Source organism: Myotis lucifugus, unplaced genomic scaffold (assembly GCF_000147115.1).
Source record: "Myotis lucifugus unplaced genomic scaffold, Myoluc2.0 scaffold_105, whole genome shotgun sequence".
Taxonomy (NCBI): Eukaryota; Metazoa; Chordata; class Mammalia; order Chiroptera; family Vespertilionidae; genus Myotis; species Myotis lucifugus.
In genome coordinates, this window is record NW_005871153.1 from 1,177,535 (window position 1) to 1,195,144 (window position 17,610).

Genomic DNA, 17,610 nt, shown 5'->3' on the forward strand with positions numbered 1-17,610 from the left:
TGCTTTAGGGATTATAATATGCATCTTAAAGACATGTGTGTGTGTGTGTGTGTGTGTGTGTGTGTGTGTGTTTATTGATTTCAGAGAGGAGGGGAGAGGGGAGAGTGAGAGCTAGAAACAGCAGTGATGAGAGAGAATCATCCATCAGCTGCCCTCCTGTATGTCCCCTACTGGGAATGGAGCCCCAAACCCAGGCATGTTGAACGGTGACCTCCTGGTTCAAGGGTCAACATTCAACCACTGAGCCACACCAGCCAGGCCACATCTTTTCCTTATTATAAATATTTAATGTTGATTTTACCTTATTATGATGACTATAATGTATAATAGTATCATAGTACATCCAATATGATGTTGAATAAGAATAGTGAGAATAGACATACTTGATCTTAAGGGGAAAGCATTTAGTCTTCCACTACTAAGAATATTAGGCTGGAGGAGAAACCAAGATCGGTAAACACCTGAAATTGCTGCCTCGCACAACCACTTCAAAAATACAACTAAAACACAAAATGGACATCATCCAGAACCACAGGAAGGCTGGCTGAGTGGAAATTCTACAACTATAAAGAAAGAGAAAAGCACACTGAGACTCAGAGGAGGCGCGGAAATAAAGGGCAGAGCTGGGCCTCATCTGGGCACCTCCAAACCCCAAACAAAGAAGAGGAATCTGCAGAACTCTCCGTAGCTTCTGCTGGGTAGCCTCAGGCAGACGCTAAATTAGCACCTCCTTAGAGATCCAAGAGCCAGTGTACCCAGTGGTCAGAGTGGGACCATCCAGATTACAACTCCTCAGATGCATAAGGGACACACTCAGGGGGCAGACTCAGTGAGCACCAAAGCCCCACTGAGGCAAGTCTTGCCCCATAAGGGTGTCTCCAGCACAGAAGTTCTCCCACCATAACCACAGCTGATTCTCACAGCCAATTGGCCTGGAGGTCAATTCCTCCCAGTGATACCTACGACAATCAAGGCTTAACTACAATAAGACTCTGCACAAAGCCCACAAAGGGGTGCACCAAGAGTGTCCACCTCAGGTAATTGGGGAGCCTGAGCCACTGGGCCCTATAGGACAACTAGCACACAAAGCCCCTCTATCAACACAGGGAAGCAGCCAAAATGCGGAGACAAAGAAACAGGTCACAAATGACAGAAATGGATGAAAGCAAACTACTGGATATAGAGTTCAAAACCATGGTTTTAAGGTTTTTCAAGAATTTTCTAGAAATCGCCGATAAATTTAGTGAGACCGTCGATAAATCTAGTGAGACCCTGGAGGATATGAAAACAGACCAACTAGAAATTAAGCATACACTGACTGAAATAAAGAATATTATACAGAGATCCAACAGCAGACTAGAGGATCCCAAGAATCAAGTCAAAGATTTGAAATACGAAGAAGCAAAAAACACCCAACTGGAAAAACAAAATGAAAAAAGAATCCAAAAATATGAAGATAGTGCAAGGAGCCTCTGGGACAACTTCAAGCATACCAACATCCAAATTATGGGGGTGCCAGAAGAAGAGAGAGAGAGCAAGATATTGAAAACGTATTTGAAGAAATAATGACAGAAAACTTCCCCTACCTGGTGAAAGAAATAGACTTACAAGTCCAGGAAGTGCAGAGAACCCCCAACAAAAGGAATCCAAAGAGGACCACACCAAGACACATCATAATTAAAATGCCAAGAGCAAAAGACAAAGAGAGACTCTTTAAAGCAGCAAGAGAAAAACAGTTAGTTACCTACAAGGGAGTATCCATACAACTGTCAGCTGATTTCTCAACAGAAACTATGCAGGCCCGAAGGGAGTGGCAAGAAATATTCAAAGTGATGAAGAGCAAGAACCTACAACCAAGATTACTTTACCCAGCAAAGCTATCATTCAGAATTGAAGGTCAGATAAAGAGCTTCACAGGTAAGAAAAAGCTAAAGGAGTTCATCACCACCAAACCAGTATTATATGAAATGCTGAAAGGTATCCTTTAAGAAGAGGAAGAAGAAGAAAAAGGTAAAGATACAAATTATGAACAACAAATACATATCTATCAACAAGTGAATCTAAAAATCAAGTGAATAAATAATCTGATGAACAGAATAAACTGGTGAATAGAATTGAATCAGGGGCATAGAAAGGGAGTGGACTTACTATTCTCGGGGGGCAAGGGGTGTGGGGTTGCGGGAAGATACTGGAAAAAATCGTACACTTATGTATGAGGACAGTGGGGGTGGTGGTAAGGGCAGAGGGTGGGGTGGGACCTGGGTGGAGGGAGCTATGGGGAAAAAGGAACAACTGTAATAATCTGAACAATAAAGATTTAATTTAAAAAAAATAGAATATTAGGCTGGGCTAGAGAGAGAGAGACAAAGAGAAACATTGATTTTTGTTTTTCCACTTACACATTCATTGGTTGATTTTTTTTAAAATATAGTTTTATTGATTTCAGAGAGGAAGGGAGAGGGAGAGAGATATGGAAACATCAATGATGAGAGAGAATCATCGACCGGCTGCCTCTCGCGCGCCCCCCACTGGGGATCGAGCCCGCAACCCCGTCATGTGCCCTTGACCAGAATCGAACCCGGGACCTTTCAGTCCGCAGGCCGACGCTCTATCCACTGAGCCAAACCAGCAAGGGCTCATTGGTTGATTCACCAGGGCTCGAACCTACAATCTTTGAGCATCAGTAAAATGCTCCAACTGGCTGAGCTACTCAGCCAGGGCACCATCTGTATATTTTCTTCAGTGAAATGACTATTAAAGTTTTTGGCCTTTTTAAGTTTTTTTAATTAATTTTTAGAGAGAGAAAAACATCAGTGTGAGAGAGTGAAACATCAATTAGATGACTCCAGCACTCCCCCTACAGGAGATGGAGCCTGCAACCCGGACCCAGGTATGTGCCCTGATTAGGAATCCAACTGGCAATCTTTCAGTGCCGGGACTATGCCCAACCAACTGAGCCATACCAGCCAGGGCAGTTTTTGGTCATTTAAAAAATTGGATTGTTTGTTTTCTTTTTCTTTTTTAACATTTTTATTGAATTTATCAGGGTGACATTGGTTAATATAATTATATAGGTTTCAGCCCAGTCAGCTTGGCTCAGTGGTTAAGCATCGACTTATGAACCAGGAGGTCACTGTTTGATTCCTGGTCAGGGCACATGCCTGGGTTGTGTGCTAGGTCCCCAGTTGAGGATGTGCAGGAGGCAGCTAATCAATGATTTTCTCTCATCATTGATGTTTCTATCTCTCTCTTCCTCTCTGGAATCAATAAGAATGTATTTTTTAAAATTATATAGGTTTCAGATGTACAATTCTATAATACATAATCTGTATATTGTGTTATTTTGCCACCCCAAGTCAAGTCTCCTTCCATCACCATTTATCCTCCTCATACCCTCTTCTACCCTCCCTTCCCCCCTTAGATTGTTTGTTTTCATAATTGTTTAGTTTTAAGAGTTCTTTGTATATTTTGGATAATAGTCCCTTTTCAGATGTGTCTTTTGCAAATATTTTCTCCTATTGTGGCTTAACTTTTTCTCTTGATGTTATCTTTCACTGAGCAGAGTTTTTAATTTTAATAAAGTTGAATTTATCAATTATTTCATTCATGGACCATGCCTTTAGTGCTATATCTAAAAAGTCATTGCCATAACCAAGGTCATCTAGGTTCACTCCTATTGTATCTTTTAAGGGTTTTATTGTTTTGCATTTTATATTTAGGTCTACAGTCCATTTTGAGTTAATTTTCTGAAGAATGTTAGGTGTGTGTCTAGATTCATTTTTTCCCATATGGATATCCAGTTGTTCTAAAACCATTTGTTGAAAAGATTATCTGTTCCATTGTGTTGCCTTTTTTCCCCTTTGTCAAAGCTCAGTTGACTGTATTTATGTGGTTCTGTTTCTGGTCTCTCTATTCTGTTCTATTGCTCTGTCTCTGCTTTTGCCAGTACCACACTGTCTTGATTACTGTAACTTTATAGTAAGTCATGAAGTTACGTAGTGTCAGTCCTCTAACTTTGTTCTTCTTTAATACTGTGTTGGCTATTCTAAGTCTTTTACCTATTTATGTAAATTTTAGAATCATTTGATTTATATCCACAATATAACCTGCTGAGATTTTGATTGGGATTACACTGAATATATACATCAAGTTGAGTCTATGCATAAATATGAAATATCTCTCTGTCTATTCATTCTTTATTTTTATTCTGGGTATTACACTTGAAATTTAGTCTATTAATTTTACATTATGACCTCAATTGACTAATCTGTACAACATCTTTTAAAAAACTTTAAACCTATTCCTTTTTTTCAGGTCATAAATAAGGTCCATCTTAAAGCAAATCATGTTGTAAAGAGAGATGTTGATGAACATTTAAGAATCAAGACTGTCTATGATAAAAGTATTGAAGAGTAAGTATATCATTATTTTGTGATCTTTTTTATTAATAAAAAAATTTTTTTATTGATCTCAGAGAGGAAGAGAGAGATAGAAACATCAATGATGAGAATCATTGATTGGCTGCCTCCTGCACATGCCCTACTGGGCATCAAGCTCGCAACCCAGGCATATGCCCTTGACAGGAATCAAACCAGGGACCCTTCAGTCCACAGGCCAACACTCTGTCCACTGCACCAAACCAGCTAGGGTAAGAATCAAACTTTTAAAGATATTTTTATCTGTTATCTGAAGGTCCATAGGTTGAACTCAGAGCCAGTGCATCTTCCAGATGGACTAATTTGGAAAGATGATAGCCATGGGATATGATCAAAATCTATACATCATGTCCAGCTGGTGTGGTTCAGTGGTTGAGCATCAGCCCATGCACCAAGAGGTCACGGCTCCATCCCCAGTCAGGGCACATGCCCAGGTTGAGGGCTCCATCCCCAGTAGGGGGTGTGCAGGATGATGTTTCTCTCTCATCTGTGTTTCTAACTCTCTCTCCCTTTCTCTCTGTCTAAAAATCAATACAAACCTATTTTTAAAAAATCTATATGCCATGCATAATTTGAACAAAACAAATGTGAATCTATTTGGATGTGGTCAATAACAGACCCAGAAGGCATCTCCTCAATAAGTACTTTGAAGAAAAATAAGAGGAAGTAATTATACACACACACACACACACACACACACACACATACACACATACATACACACATACATACACATACACACACACACAATAATAAGAACATTTACAAAATTATTCACCAGAGAGGTGGTATAGTCTAAATTTTTTATTTAGTGTAAGAGTAGTCCAGAAAACAGGTAAATTATGAATCTATAGTAGGTTTTTTAAATATATTTTTTATTGATTTTTAGAGAGAAAGGAAAGGAGAAGGGGATGAGAGAGAAACACTGATGGGCTGCCTCCTGCATGCCCCCCATTAGGGATCGAGCCCACAACCCAAGTATGTGCCCTGACTGGGAATTGAACCAGCAACCTTTCAGTACAGGGGATGATGCCACACTGTCTAGGACAATCTATAGTATTTTATAAAAATCTATTAAGAGAAGTTGATGTCCTTTCCTATCTTTAACTTTCCAAATGAGTGAAATAGCATATGATCATGCCTAGCACTGTGCTTTGGCACAGAGTGAACTCTCAAATACTTATTGAGGTAAATTGAAATTTTGGGGGCTTGATACTGCATGCTTCCACAAAGCATTCTTTGGGGCTCCTACCAGATGTATTCTGAACAATTGAGACAGTGCTCTGCCCAGGATGGCAATTCTTATGTTTCATGTTGTCATTTCTTTCAGGTTGCTCCATGAAAAAAGATCCCTTGTTAAGGTAGGTAATAAATGCTCAGGGTTTGAATTGGATACTTAAAATGGGTATATTTTGTTTTATGTAAATTCTACTTCGGTAAAGAAAACTATATACATGACTTTTGTCAATGACTGAATACAAGATGTTGGTAGTGAATTGATAAATGTATTTATCATTTTCACCAAAGGTGTCTTTGTTATGCACTCACCAAGACTTTGTCTGTATTTGATATTAAATTAGTCTTCTCATTTTCTTAATTGTTCTCTTAAGTTTTGAGGGAGCAGAACATATTGAGGATAGTGTACAAAAAGCTGATTTTTTGGAAATGCTTTGAAAATACATTGTGGAAATGCTTTTTCTCCTGAAGATTAATTAACTTGAAAGTATGATATGCCAAAGTTGTTTATAGAAGCGCTAACCTCATTAGTTTTTTAACTGTTACAGAGAGTGACACACACACATTAAGCCAGTTCATTCACAGAAATAATCGAGGTTAAAGTAAATTTTCTAAACATAAGGTTTTCTTAACATAAACTACCATGATGTTGGAACTAACTAACTCAGTCCCAAATTTGAAGTAATTTAGATTAATAGTTCAGATTTATGTTTTCTAATATTCTATTTACATAGAAGTAGGGAAGGAAGTTTCCAGCTAGTGTTCTTTCCCCAAACTCATCTAGAAAATGAGGAAATTCCTCTGCTCCTAGACATATTTACTCTTTCCCCTACTCCTTGTCATGCAGCCTTTAACTAATTAATATCTGTATTCTAAAATTGTAAGGCTTTTTCCTTTTTTTACCCTCAGGCATTAAATCCTATGTGTACTTGTTTTAAATGTAATTTATACTTTGATTATAATTCTGACTAGTTTTCTTTGTTTAACTTTTATCTAGAACAAACTTTTTCCACAAGCTATTTCTTATTTAGAGAAGACTTTTCAGGTTCGTAGACCTGCGGGCACTATCTTACTTAGCAGGTATGTCACATTAAACACAGATCATTTTCTTGTCATTTAGTACTCTGCCCTCCCCATTCTACCTGTATGGCAAATTATGAAATTTATACCAGAATATTTTATTATGATTTTTTAGAGACCAAAATACAAGCTATTTAAAAAATAATATAAAAGCCTCTGTTGGATAATTATTCTTTTCCTGATTTTCTATTATATGGTGACTTACTAGATTTTTTCCTAGGGCAGTGATGGCGAACCTATGACACCTCTGACACGCGAACTCATTTTTTTGGTTGATTTTTCTTTGTTAAATGGCATTTAAATATATAAAATAAATATCAAAAATATAAATCTTTGTTTTACTATGGTTGCAGATATCAAAAAATTTCTATATGTGACACGGCACCAGAGTTAAGTTAGGGTTTTTCAAAATGCTGACACACCGAGCTCAAAAGGTTCGCCATCATTGTCCTAGGGTATAGTTGTCCCTGCTTGCTACATCCCCTTTCTCCCTCCTTCTTTGTCTGCAGTATTGGTTTTATGAAATATTTGGGTATTTGAAAACTCAGATCAGGAGGATTTCCCATGAACCAAAATTTTTCCTTAGTCCACTTTTCTAACTAAAATAGTAACTATTAATGAGCTAATATAGCAGTTACTAGTTTTTTATGATGTCTTTGACTACTGTGAATTATCTCCCCCCCTTTTTTTTTCTTTTTGGCAATTAAACTTTGATGTACAAATGAACTGAAGACAATGTGCAACAAACCAATACCTACGGAAGGAAAATGATCCCCACAGATACTGTACTGGAGAATGTGCAGAGCATACAAAATGTGGCCCCATTATAGTGCCGGAAGAGCACCTCCAGGTAATTCAGCCTGCTCTTAGCAATGTTTTTTGTTTTGTTTTGTTTTTTGCCATAAATGTTCCTTAAGGGTTTTTCTTTTTTTCTTAAGCAATGTTTTTATTCTTTAGAATAACTTTAGGGGAAATTTTGAATCTGTGTTACCAAGAAGTGTTTTTCTTTAATATACATTTTTATTGATTTCAGAGAGGAATGGAGAGGGAGAGAGAGAGAAACATCAATGATGAGAGAGAATCATTGATCAGCTGCCTCCTGCACATCCCCCACTGTGGATCAAGGCAGCAACCCCAGCGTGTGCCCGGATTGGGAATCAAACTGATCTCCTGGTTCATAGGTCGACGCCTAACCACTAAGCCATAAGGCCGGGCTACCTTATATACTTTTGTGTTTGAATTTTTTAAAAGATACATGAATTACTTATAGTAGGAAATATATTTATCTTTTAAATTTTTTAAAATAATTTTGAAATAAAATAATCAGATTTATAGGAAGCTGCAAAAAAAATGTATAAGGGGGTCCCTTTTATATTTCTTTTTTGCATCTTGGTTGGCTGCCGCTTAGAAATAGCAATTATTTGTTTGAGGTAAAATTATAGATTTATGATTATTTTACATAAAGTAGAAATTTTAGTAAAATGGATTCAGAGTTACTAGTAGAGACAAGAAGTGAGTAGAGGGAGGTATGGCTTTTGATAAATTTGAGGGATAAATAAAAATTAAATTATATATATTCAGAGTCTGGATTCACTATAAATTAAAAGTCTCCACAGCTAACCTTGTCTTTGGTCTGATTTTCTGTTACTCCGCCTCCCCCCGGCCATGGGCACAGCAATGCAGGGTCTGCCGTGGGGGTAAGTGGCCCTGTGGAGCGGTGGGTGTGCCAGACCAAGAGGGGGTCCGAGATGCTGACTTTGTTCTTTATGTTGGTGCTCTGGCCACCGAGAGGTGCAGCCATGAAAACATCATTTCTTATGCAGCCTATTGTCAGCAGGAAGCAAAAATGGACAGGTAAGCTTTCCCCTGAGGCTTATTTCTCAACATCTAATATGAGAACTTTTAAAACAAACTATTATGTGTTTAGAGTACAGGAAGTTTGCACTTGCCAGATTGCCTTCAGAAGTAAGAAATGGCACACTGCCTGAATGGGGGGCCAGAGTGTGGAGGAATCAGGTTACATTTAAGGAAAATGAAATTTTTTGAATCACTGGTATGTGCTTCAGAATTATTCTGTCAGTCAGTACTGAAGTTGGTAAGGAGTTCAAAATCAGCATCATGGATTATGAAAAGCAGTCTGTTACCATGATACTATGTAATTATTGATCCATGAAATTGACTCAAAAATTTTTAGCTTTTGAATATTCAAAAAGCTTATAGTTAAATATTGAGTGTTATGTACTAATGAAGAAGAAAGTGCTGTATTGTTTTGCAGATACATATGTCAGCTTGTTTAGTAAAAAGAATATATATTTAATAGAGTGTTTTTTTCCCCTGAGATATTAGTTAAATACTAGTGGCCCAGTGCACGAATTTTGTGCACTGGGCCTGGCTGGCAATCGGGGCCAATCGGGCCTTCCTTCCCCTGGCTGCCGGCTGCCGGTCGGGGCCTTCCTTCATTCTACGTCGCCCCCTGGTGTTCAGCACATGTCATAATGAGCGGTCGAACTCCCAGTCGGTCGAACTCCTGAGGGGACAATATGCATATTAGCCTTTTATTATATAGGATACTTACAAATAAGCTTAGGTTAGGAAGAAGCCATGTGTACCTTGCTGTTAGAAGCCACTTTAGTGGACACTGTGTAAGGATGAGAGCTTCGTGAAATGGATGGAAGAGAAAGACAGGGCTATTTTAATCTAATGTTATAGAAGTCCCTGATGAGTTTTAGGCCTGACAGTGACATCCATTTTGTATTTTAGAGGTTGCAAGCAATTTTTTGGTAAGTGAATTATATATATATACTGTTTCTAAGTGTAAGTCTATTGTTTTCAAATATGAAGAAACTATACTATGTTTTTTATTTTATTATTTTTTTATAAATATTTATTGTTCAGATTATTACAGTTGTTCCTCTTTTTCCCCCCATAGCTCCCTCCACCCGGTTCCCATCCCACCCCCTGCCCTAACCCCCCCATCCTCGTCCATAGGTGTACGATTTTTGTCCAGTCTCTTCCCGCACCCCCCACACCCATTCCCCCCGAGAATTGTCAGTCCACTCCCTTTCTATGCCCTTGATTCTATTCTATTCACCAGTATATTCTGTTCATCAGATTTTTTATTCACTTGATTTTTAGATTCACTTGTTGATAGATATGTATTTGTCACTTTGTTCATAATTTTTATCTTTACCTTTTTCTTCTTCTTCCTCTTCTTAGAGAATACCCTTCAGCATTTCATATAATACTGGTTTGGTGGTGATGAACTCCTTTAGCTTTTTCTTTTATTTATTTATTTATTTAATTTCTTAAAGTATTACAAAGAGTATTACACATGTCTCCTTTCCCCCCCCCCCCTTGACATTCCCCCTGGCTTCCCCCACCCCCCAGTGTCTTGTGTCCATTAGTTATTCTCATATGCATGCATATAAGTCCTTCAGTTGATCTCCTAGCCCCCCAACCCTCCCCAGGGTTCCCACTGTAGTTTGACAGTCTGCTCAATGCTGCTCTGCCTCTGTATCCATTTTTGTTCATCAGTCTATAATGGTCCTTATTATCCATAAATGAGTGAGTTCATGTGGTATTTTTCTCAGCTTCCCAGGGGCCGCCTCAGTCTCACAGGGGCCATCTCAGCCTCACAGGGGCCGTTTCAACCTCACCAGGGCCATTTCAACCTCCCTGGGGCCATTGCAAGCTCACTGTTAGCTTTTTCTTATCTATGAAGCTCTTTATCTGACCTTCAATTCTAAATGATAACTTTGCTGGGTAGAGTAATCTTGGTTGTAGGTTCTTGCTATTCATCACTTTGAATATTTCTTGCCACTCCCTTCTGGCCTGCATAGTTTCTGTTGAGAAATCAGCTGACAGTCGTATGGATACTCCCTTGTAGGTAACTGTTTTTCTCTTGCTGCTTTTAAGATTCTCTCTTTGTCTTTAGCCTTTGGCATTTTAATTATGATGTGTCTTGGTGTGGTCCTCTTTGGATCCCTTTTGTTGGGGGTTCTCTGCACTTCCTGGACTTGTAAGTCTATTTCTTTCACCAGGTAGGGGAAGTTTTCTTTCATTATTTCTTCAAATAGGTTTTCAATATCTTGCTCTCTCTCTTCTTCTGGCACCCCTATAATTCAGATGTTGGTATGCTTGAAGTTGTCCCAGAGGCTCCTTGCACTATCTTCATATTTTTATATTCTTTTTTCGTTTTGCTTTTCTGGATGGGTGTTTTTTGCTTCTTCGTATTTCAAATCTTTGACTTGATTCTTGGGATCCTCTAGTCTGCTGTTGGATCTCTGTATGTTATTCTTTATTTTAGTCAGTGTATGCTTAGCTTATAATTGGTCCTTTTTCATATCCTTGAGGGTCTCACTATATTTCTCAGAGGTTTCTAGAAGATTCTTGAGTAGTCTTACAACTGTGGTTTTGAACTCTATATCCAGTAGTTTTCTTTCCTCCATTTCTGTCATTTGTGACCTGTTTCTTTGTCTCCACATTTTGGCTGCTTCCCTGTGTTGATAGAGTGGCTTTGTGTGCTAGGTGTCCTACAGGGCCCAGTGGCTCAGGCTCTCCAGTTACCTGAGGTGGACACTCTTGGTGCACCCCTTTGTGGGCTTTGTGCAGAGTCTTGTTGTAGTTAAGTCTTGATTGTCGTAGGTATCACTGGGAGGAATTGACCTTCAGGCCAATTGGCTGTGAGGACCAGTTGTGTCTACAATGGGAGAACTGCTGTGCTGGAAACACCCTTATGGGGCAGGACTCGCTTCAGTGGGGCTTTGGTGCTCACTGAGTCTGCCTAGGTTTTTAGGCAGAGAAAGGCCAGGCCATTCATATGCAAAAGCCTCTGCGCACAGCTTGGGTGGGGTTGTAAATTGGGTGGGGCGGGGTCTCAGGGAATCACCAGGGCAGAGCAAACCACAATGGTTGCCAATCTGCTCTGCCTTGAAGAGGTCCCGGGGTCTGTGTCCCGGGGCCTATGCAGGAACAATGACCTCTGCAAGCACCTCTGCGAGAAAGCCGCCCTAACATTCCGGCCAGATGCCAGACAGTCCAGTTTCTCTCCATATGAGTCTGGGTCCCCAAATTCTCACCCGGAACTGGAGTTCAGAGCAGTTGGGACCTTGTATCTCCCTCCCAATTGAAAAAGACAACAGCGTACCCAGCTGCCAGCCCCTTACGTGCGCTCCTCCATACCTCCGCACTTCCACACCTCTGCACCTCTTACCGGACTCAATGCGCTTTTCTCTTTCCTTCTAGTTGTAGAATTTCCACTCAGCCAGTCTTCTTGTGGTTCTGGATGATATTCATTTTGTCTTTTAGTTGTAGTTTTAATGTGGTTGTGCGCGGCAGCAAGTTCAGGTGTTTACCTATGCCACCATCTTGGTTGTCCTATACATGTTTTTTAAATAAGACAAATGTTACTTTCTAAATAGGCAATCAACATCTAATGAGGTTTGTGGTATTTCTATGGTAAAATATTACAATAGTGATGAGAGAAATGACCTGGGGGTTCCTTACCATTGTTTGTTTGCCATTGCTTTTAAAAGATAGGTAAGTGCATGAGAAAACTGACTGAATTACTCTGGGTCCTAGTCGGCTCTTGGACTCAGGTTCTGGGTGCAGAGGAGATGTAGAATTCTGTAGATTCTAGAAGGTATAGAATATGAAAAAAGATAATGGATAGAGATCTTTATATGAATGAAGGGCAGTGTTGGGGTGGGAGAGGGAATAGTGAGATGGAAATAAGGAGGTCCAGCAGCTGTCAGCAACCTGAATGATTTGTTTATTGTCCTATAGTGTATTCTCGTTTCCCTCTCTACTTACTTGACTGTCCTTGTGCCTGTAAATATAGAGAAATGCTGAGGTCATATATGGATTTTGCAAGTAAAATAGTGTTAGAATTCGAATTTTTCAGTACATTTCTTTATTTGGTATATATTGAAATTTTAAAAATTCATAGTAAAATAAAATTAACTGACTAAATCCTTTTTTAGAAATAGTTGTTGATTAGTCATGCCATAGAAACACAGAGGTATATGTCTTCAAAGTAAAAGATAGTGAAAGTTAGGTGTTATTATACAAAATGACATTTGATATTTAGCAAAGATTTTCCTGACCTTGGGCACTTGTTTGTTTTGTTTTTAATTGATCTTAGAGAGAGAGAAACATCAACCAGTTGTCTCCTGTCGGTGCCCCAACCAGGGATCGAACCTACAACCTGGGTATGTGTCCTGATGGATAATTGAACTTGCCACCTTTTGGTGTATGAGATAACACTTAACCAACTAAGCCACACCAGCCAGGGCATGACCTTGGGAAATTTTTTATAGAAAAGTATAGGTTAATAAATACCATAATGCATATTATTCTGGAATATAATAAAAATTCAATGTCTACTTTAACAGGCCAATAGCAGGATATGCTAACCTGTGTCCAAATATGATCTCTACCCAGCCTCAGGAGTTTATTGGGATGCTGTCTACAGTGAAACATGAGATTATTCATGCCCTGGTAAATTTTCCTGTTAACTCTTCTGTGTGTGTGTGTGTGTGTGTGTGTGTGTGTGTATGCGTGTGCGCCTTGGTTTTCTGTTTATTGTGCTTTCATTTTGATGTATATATTAACATTTAAGATTATGTAGATTCTTAAATTCATGTTCCATAAAACAGTTGATTAGGCCTTTGCCAGTAGAAAATTTCTAATGATTAGCATTTGAGCTAGGTTGAGTTATACTGTTTAAAATAATTAAACAGTGCTCGCTTCGGCAGCATATATACTAAAATTGGAACGGTACAGAGAAGATTAGCATGGCCCCTGGGCAAGGATGACATGCAAATTCGTGAAGCGTTCCATATTTTTACAGCCTAAGTGCCCATCAGCAAATGAGTGGATTAAAAAACTGTGATACATCTACACAATGAAATACTACATCTACACAATGAAATACTATGCTGCTATAAAAAGGAAGGAACTTTTACCATTTGTAACAACATGGATGGAACTGGAGAGCATTATGCTAATCGAAATAATCCAGTCGGAGAAAGATAAATATCACATGATCTCACTCATATGTGGGATATAATGATCAACATAATTTGATGAACAAGAATAGATTGATCTAGAGACAAATGTTAAGGGAGGCAGGGGTTAGAGAGCAACTAAAGGACTTGTATGCATGCATATTAGCATAACCAATGGACACAGACACTGGGGCAGTGGGGGTTTGCCCAGGGTGGGAATGGCTGGGGGTGGGGGGCCAATTGGGGAAAAAGGAGACATGTAAAACTTTAGACAATAAAAAAATAATAATAATTAAGCAAATTAGTATATTACGCAAATGGGATTTTTGAGAAAATAATTGTTTCTACAGAAAAAACTTAATAATTTAGAAAAATTTACTTTCCTCTAAAATGACAACTGATATACTAATTATAGATCTTATCTCCTACAGAGATCTTATTTCTAAAAGTCCTCTTGGTCTATTTAGGCTTTCTAAGTGTATATGTACTAACTGATTCAGAACTTCTTTCATTTCCCTAATTTATCCAAAATAAATTTTGACTATGTGTCTAGGGAATTAAACAATGTTGCCTAAGATGCTAGGACATGTTCTTCTGATACCATCTGTGTATTTAGACAGTAGATGGCAGTAAATTTAAGAGAGAGAGTATTACACTGATCTAGGTGTGATTTTTTTAAATTCTATCACTAAAAATCTTTGGGATCTTGTGTAAATTACTTAGCCTTTGTAAGCCTCAATTTCATCTGTAAAATGAAGATATTAGTACATGCTACAATGGGATTTTTCTCTCGAAGATTATATAAGACAAAACATAAATGGGCCTGGCCGATGAGGTTCAGTGGTTGAGCATTGACCCATGAATCAGGAGGTCACAGTTCAATTCCAGGTCAGGGCACATGACTGGGTTTCAGGCTGGATCCCCAATAGGGAGCGTGTAGGAGGCAGCCAATTAATGATTCTCATCAGTGATGTTTCTAACTCTCCCTCTCCCTTTCTCTCTTGAAATTTAAAAGAAAAAGGTTTTTTTTTTAAAGTAGTAGGAACTGAAATGTTTTTTGTTTTTTTAAAAAACTTATAAATGGCTTAGCACCATGTCGTACATAATAAGGTGTAATAAAATTAGTGGCTATTATTTATTAGTCTTACTTAGTGAGCTATCATGTATGACCTTGAAATGCAGGCCTCATTCTCTTTTTTGGGGGGGGGCCCTCAATTATTAAGGACATATATTGATTTACCGGAAGTATAAAATGTGGGGTTCAGGACTAACTTACCCTACTAGTCCAGCTCCATTTCCCTGTGCTTTTCTTGTCTGTATTTTTCTTAAGCATCAGTCTTTAAATCAGAAAATACATTGAATAACTTGGTGAAACTGTAGTGTAACCAAATAGTACTTATATATTTCAAGTAAGGAGATTCCAAAATGAATAATTTATTTTCCCTTTATTAAAAAAAGTAAGTTGAACCTGCTCAATTTGGTGAAAGACAAATGTCATTCTGAGTAACATTTTAAGCTTTAAGTTATAAAATCTATAGATACTTGAGAGAACCAGAGTAAAACAACAGGTTTTTAAGTCTAATCTATAGGTGAACATGAATACAGAGCTCCTAAACATGAGATAAATTAGGTTATGAATAGACCACAAAAGAAAAGGTTCACTTGGCCAAGAAATGTATGAGAAGGTATTCACACTTGCTTTAGTAATCAGGTAATTTCAAATTAAAGTGAGACACAATTGAATGTAAAAACATGTATGAGAGGCAAATAGATTTCAAGGTAGTGGTTACTTCTGGGAAGAGAGGGAGGAAAAAGGATTAGGTAGTAAGGCTTCAGCAGTATTTTACTCTGGAGTGTTTTATTTATTAAAAAAAAAAACCTGAAGAAAATATGGAAAAACTAACATCTTAAATCCTTTTAAAGAGGATGCATAAGTTTCTGTTAGGCTTTTGAAACTTTTCTGTGTATTTGAATTATTTTAAAAATTGTAAAGCCCCACGAAATTTAAAGATTAGTTTAAATCTCAAAAACCATCCTGGAGGATGGAAAGAATTAAGTGTTTAATAAAGTTAAATATGTTCATAGCTCTCAACTACAGTCATCCATGGTACTTTAAATACTAGATAATCCTTCTGAAATATGAGTGTTTAGAAAAACTTTCTAGTTGGTAGGGTGGGAAAAATGTTTATTTAGAATATCATAAAGGATGAGACAAATCATACTATTTTAAACTTTATGTAACTTCAGTGAATTTTATATTTAAAACTATTTAGATATTCTTAGCTGATTCCATTAAGTATCCTTTGCATCTTTAGAGGTTAAAAAAGAAGAAATATAGGAATAAAATACTAATATGGATTCCATTAATCATACTGGCAAGCATGAATGACACAGACCACAGTTATGTAAGCAAAGAAATTTGCCAATGAAATTGATTAAGTGATCATTTATAGATTGTTAGTTATCTATAATAATAAAAGCGCAGTATGCTATTTAGACCAGACATCCTTCTGGATGTCCTTCAGGTCCACCTTCTGGACGAAGCCAGGGCTGTGAGGGAAGTCCAGGTCCTGGGTGCCTGCTGGCGGCTGGAGGGAAGCCTGGGTCCCGGGTGCCGGAGGGAAGCCCGTGCCAGCAGCCAGGGGAAGGAAGGCCTACTCTTGCATGAGTTTTGTGCATTGGGCCTCTAGTTTGAATATAAGCTGTAGCATATTCTCAATGTATAAGATATACATAAAGTAGTTACAGCCCAGCTGGCATGGCTCAGTGGTTGAGCATCAACCTATGAACCAGGAGGTCATGGTTTGATTCCCCGTTACGGCACATGCCCAGGTTGCAGACTCAATCCCAGTAGGGGGCATGCAGGAGGCAGCCGATCCATGATTCTCTCATTATGGATGTTTGTCTCTCTTCTCCCCTCTTCCTTCCTCTCTGAAATCAATAAAAATATTTTTTTTCAAAAAAAAGAAGTAGTTCCAAAAGTGCTTTGTTTTAGCTATTAGATTAGGAAAGAAAGCAAGAAAAGAAATAGGAGATATCAAATGTCAACAATTTTTTTGCCCACTTTCTCATGTTAATTGGAAGGGGAGGGATAGAGAATAGGAATTTGAATGTCTTTATGTGAAATATACATTATCATTAAAATTGAACACTTCTCTTTTTTAAATATATTTTATTGATTTTTTTACGTAGAGGAAGGGAGAGGAATAGAAAGTTAGAAACATCGACGAGAGAAAAACATTGATCAGCTGCCTCCTGCACACCCCCCACTGGGGATGTGCCCGCAACCAAGGTACATGCCCTTGACCGGAACCGAACCTAGGACCCTTCAGTCCGCAGGCCGACGCTCTATCCACTGAACCAAACCGGTTAGGGCAAAATTGAACACTTCTTTAAAAACTATTTAAAATGTGATTAGAAACATAAAAATTCACATTGTAAAACAATTTTGGGAATGTGGGTGATTTTACACATTATCATATTAGCAAAAGAACCACAGCTAACATTTTCATATATGTTCCAGTTTTTATTAAGTGTATAAATACACACACACACACACCATACACACACACACTCATTTCCACTTAAGTGTGGATATATATTAAATGTGGATTTTGAAATCAAAGACACTGAAATTTTATGAATGTTCTTAGAAACATATTTGATCACTCACCCCCTACTCTATTGTTAATTTTTCTCAATAGTAGCATTTCCTGGATGCAGTTATAGAGTTTAGTAAGTTTATGTGAAGATCTACTGTGATTAATACTTTCTTAAACAAATAAATGCATTGTCTATACCCTAAAGAATATCTTTGTTACTGTTACTTATGGTTTCCTCACTTAATAATC

General features: G+C 38.1%; 1 protein-coding gene and 1 non-coding gene across 4 annotated transcripts in view; both read left to right on the forward strand.

Moving 5' to 3' along the window:
• The window catches only part of LMLN (leishmanolysin like peptidase), a 62,081-nt gene that overhangs the window by 9,011 nt on the left and 35,460 nt on the right, over nucleotides 1–17,610 (forward strand). For all 3 annotated transcript variants that reach the window (XR_002830264.1, XM_006092835.3, XM_006092836.3), the window contains exons 2-7: nucleotides 4,315–4,412; nucleotides 5,767–5,797; nucleotides 6,670–6,752; nucleotides 7,485–7,602; nucleotides 8,428–8,606; nucleotides 13,145–13,250. Coding sequence is in view for 2 of the 3 variants with exons in the window: in XM_006092835.3 (XP_006092897.1) it covers nucleotides 4,315–4,412; nucleotides 5,767–5,797; nucleotides 6,670–6,752; nucleotides 7,485–7,602; nucleotides 8,428–8,606; nucleotides 13,145–13,250 (615 nt within the window). In the remaining variant the exon portion in view is untranslated. The remainder of the gene's footprint in view (nucleotides 1–4,314; nucleotides 4,413–5,766; nucleotides 5,798–6,669; nucleotides 6,753–7,484; nucleotides 7,603–8,427; nucleotides 8,607–13,144; nucleotides 13,251–17,610) is intronic.
• LOC111826838 lies at nucleotides 13,492–13,598 on the forward strand. Its single transcript, XR_002830270.1, has one exon. It is a non-coding gene; the product is annotated as a U6 spliceosomal RNA (small nuclear RNA).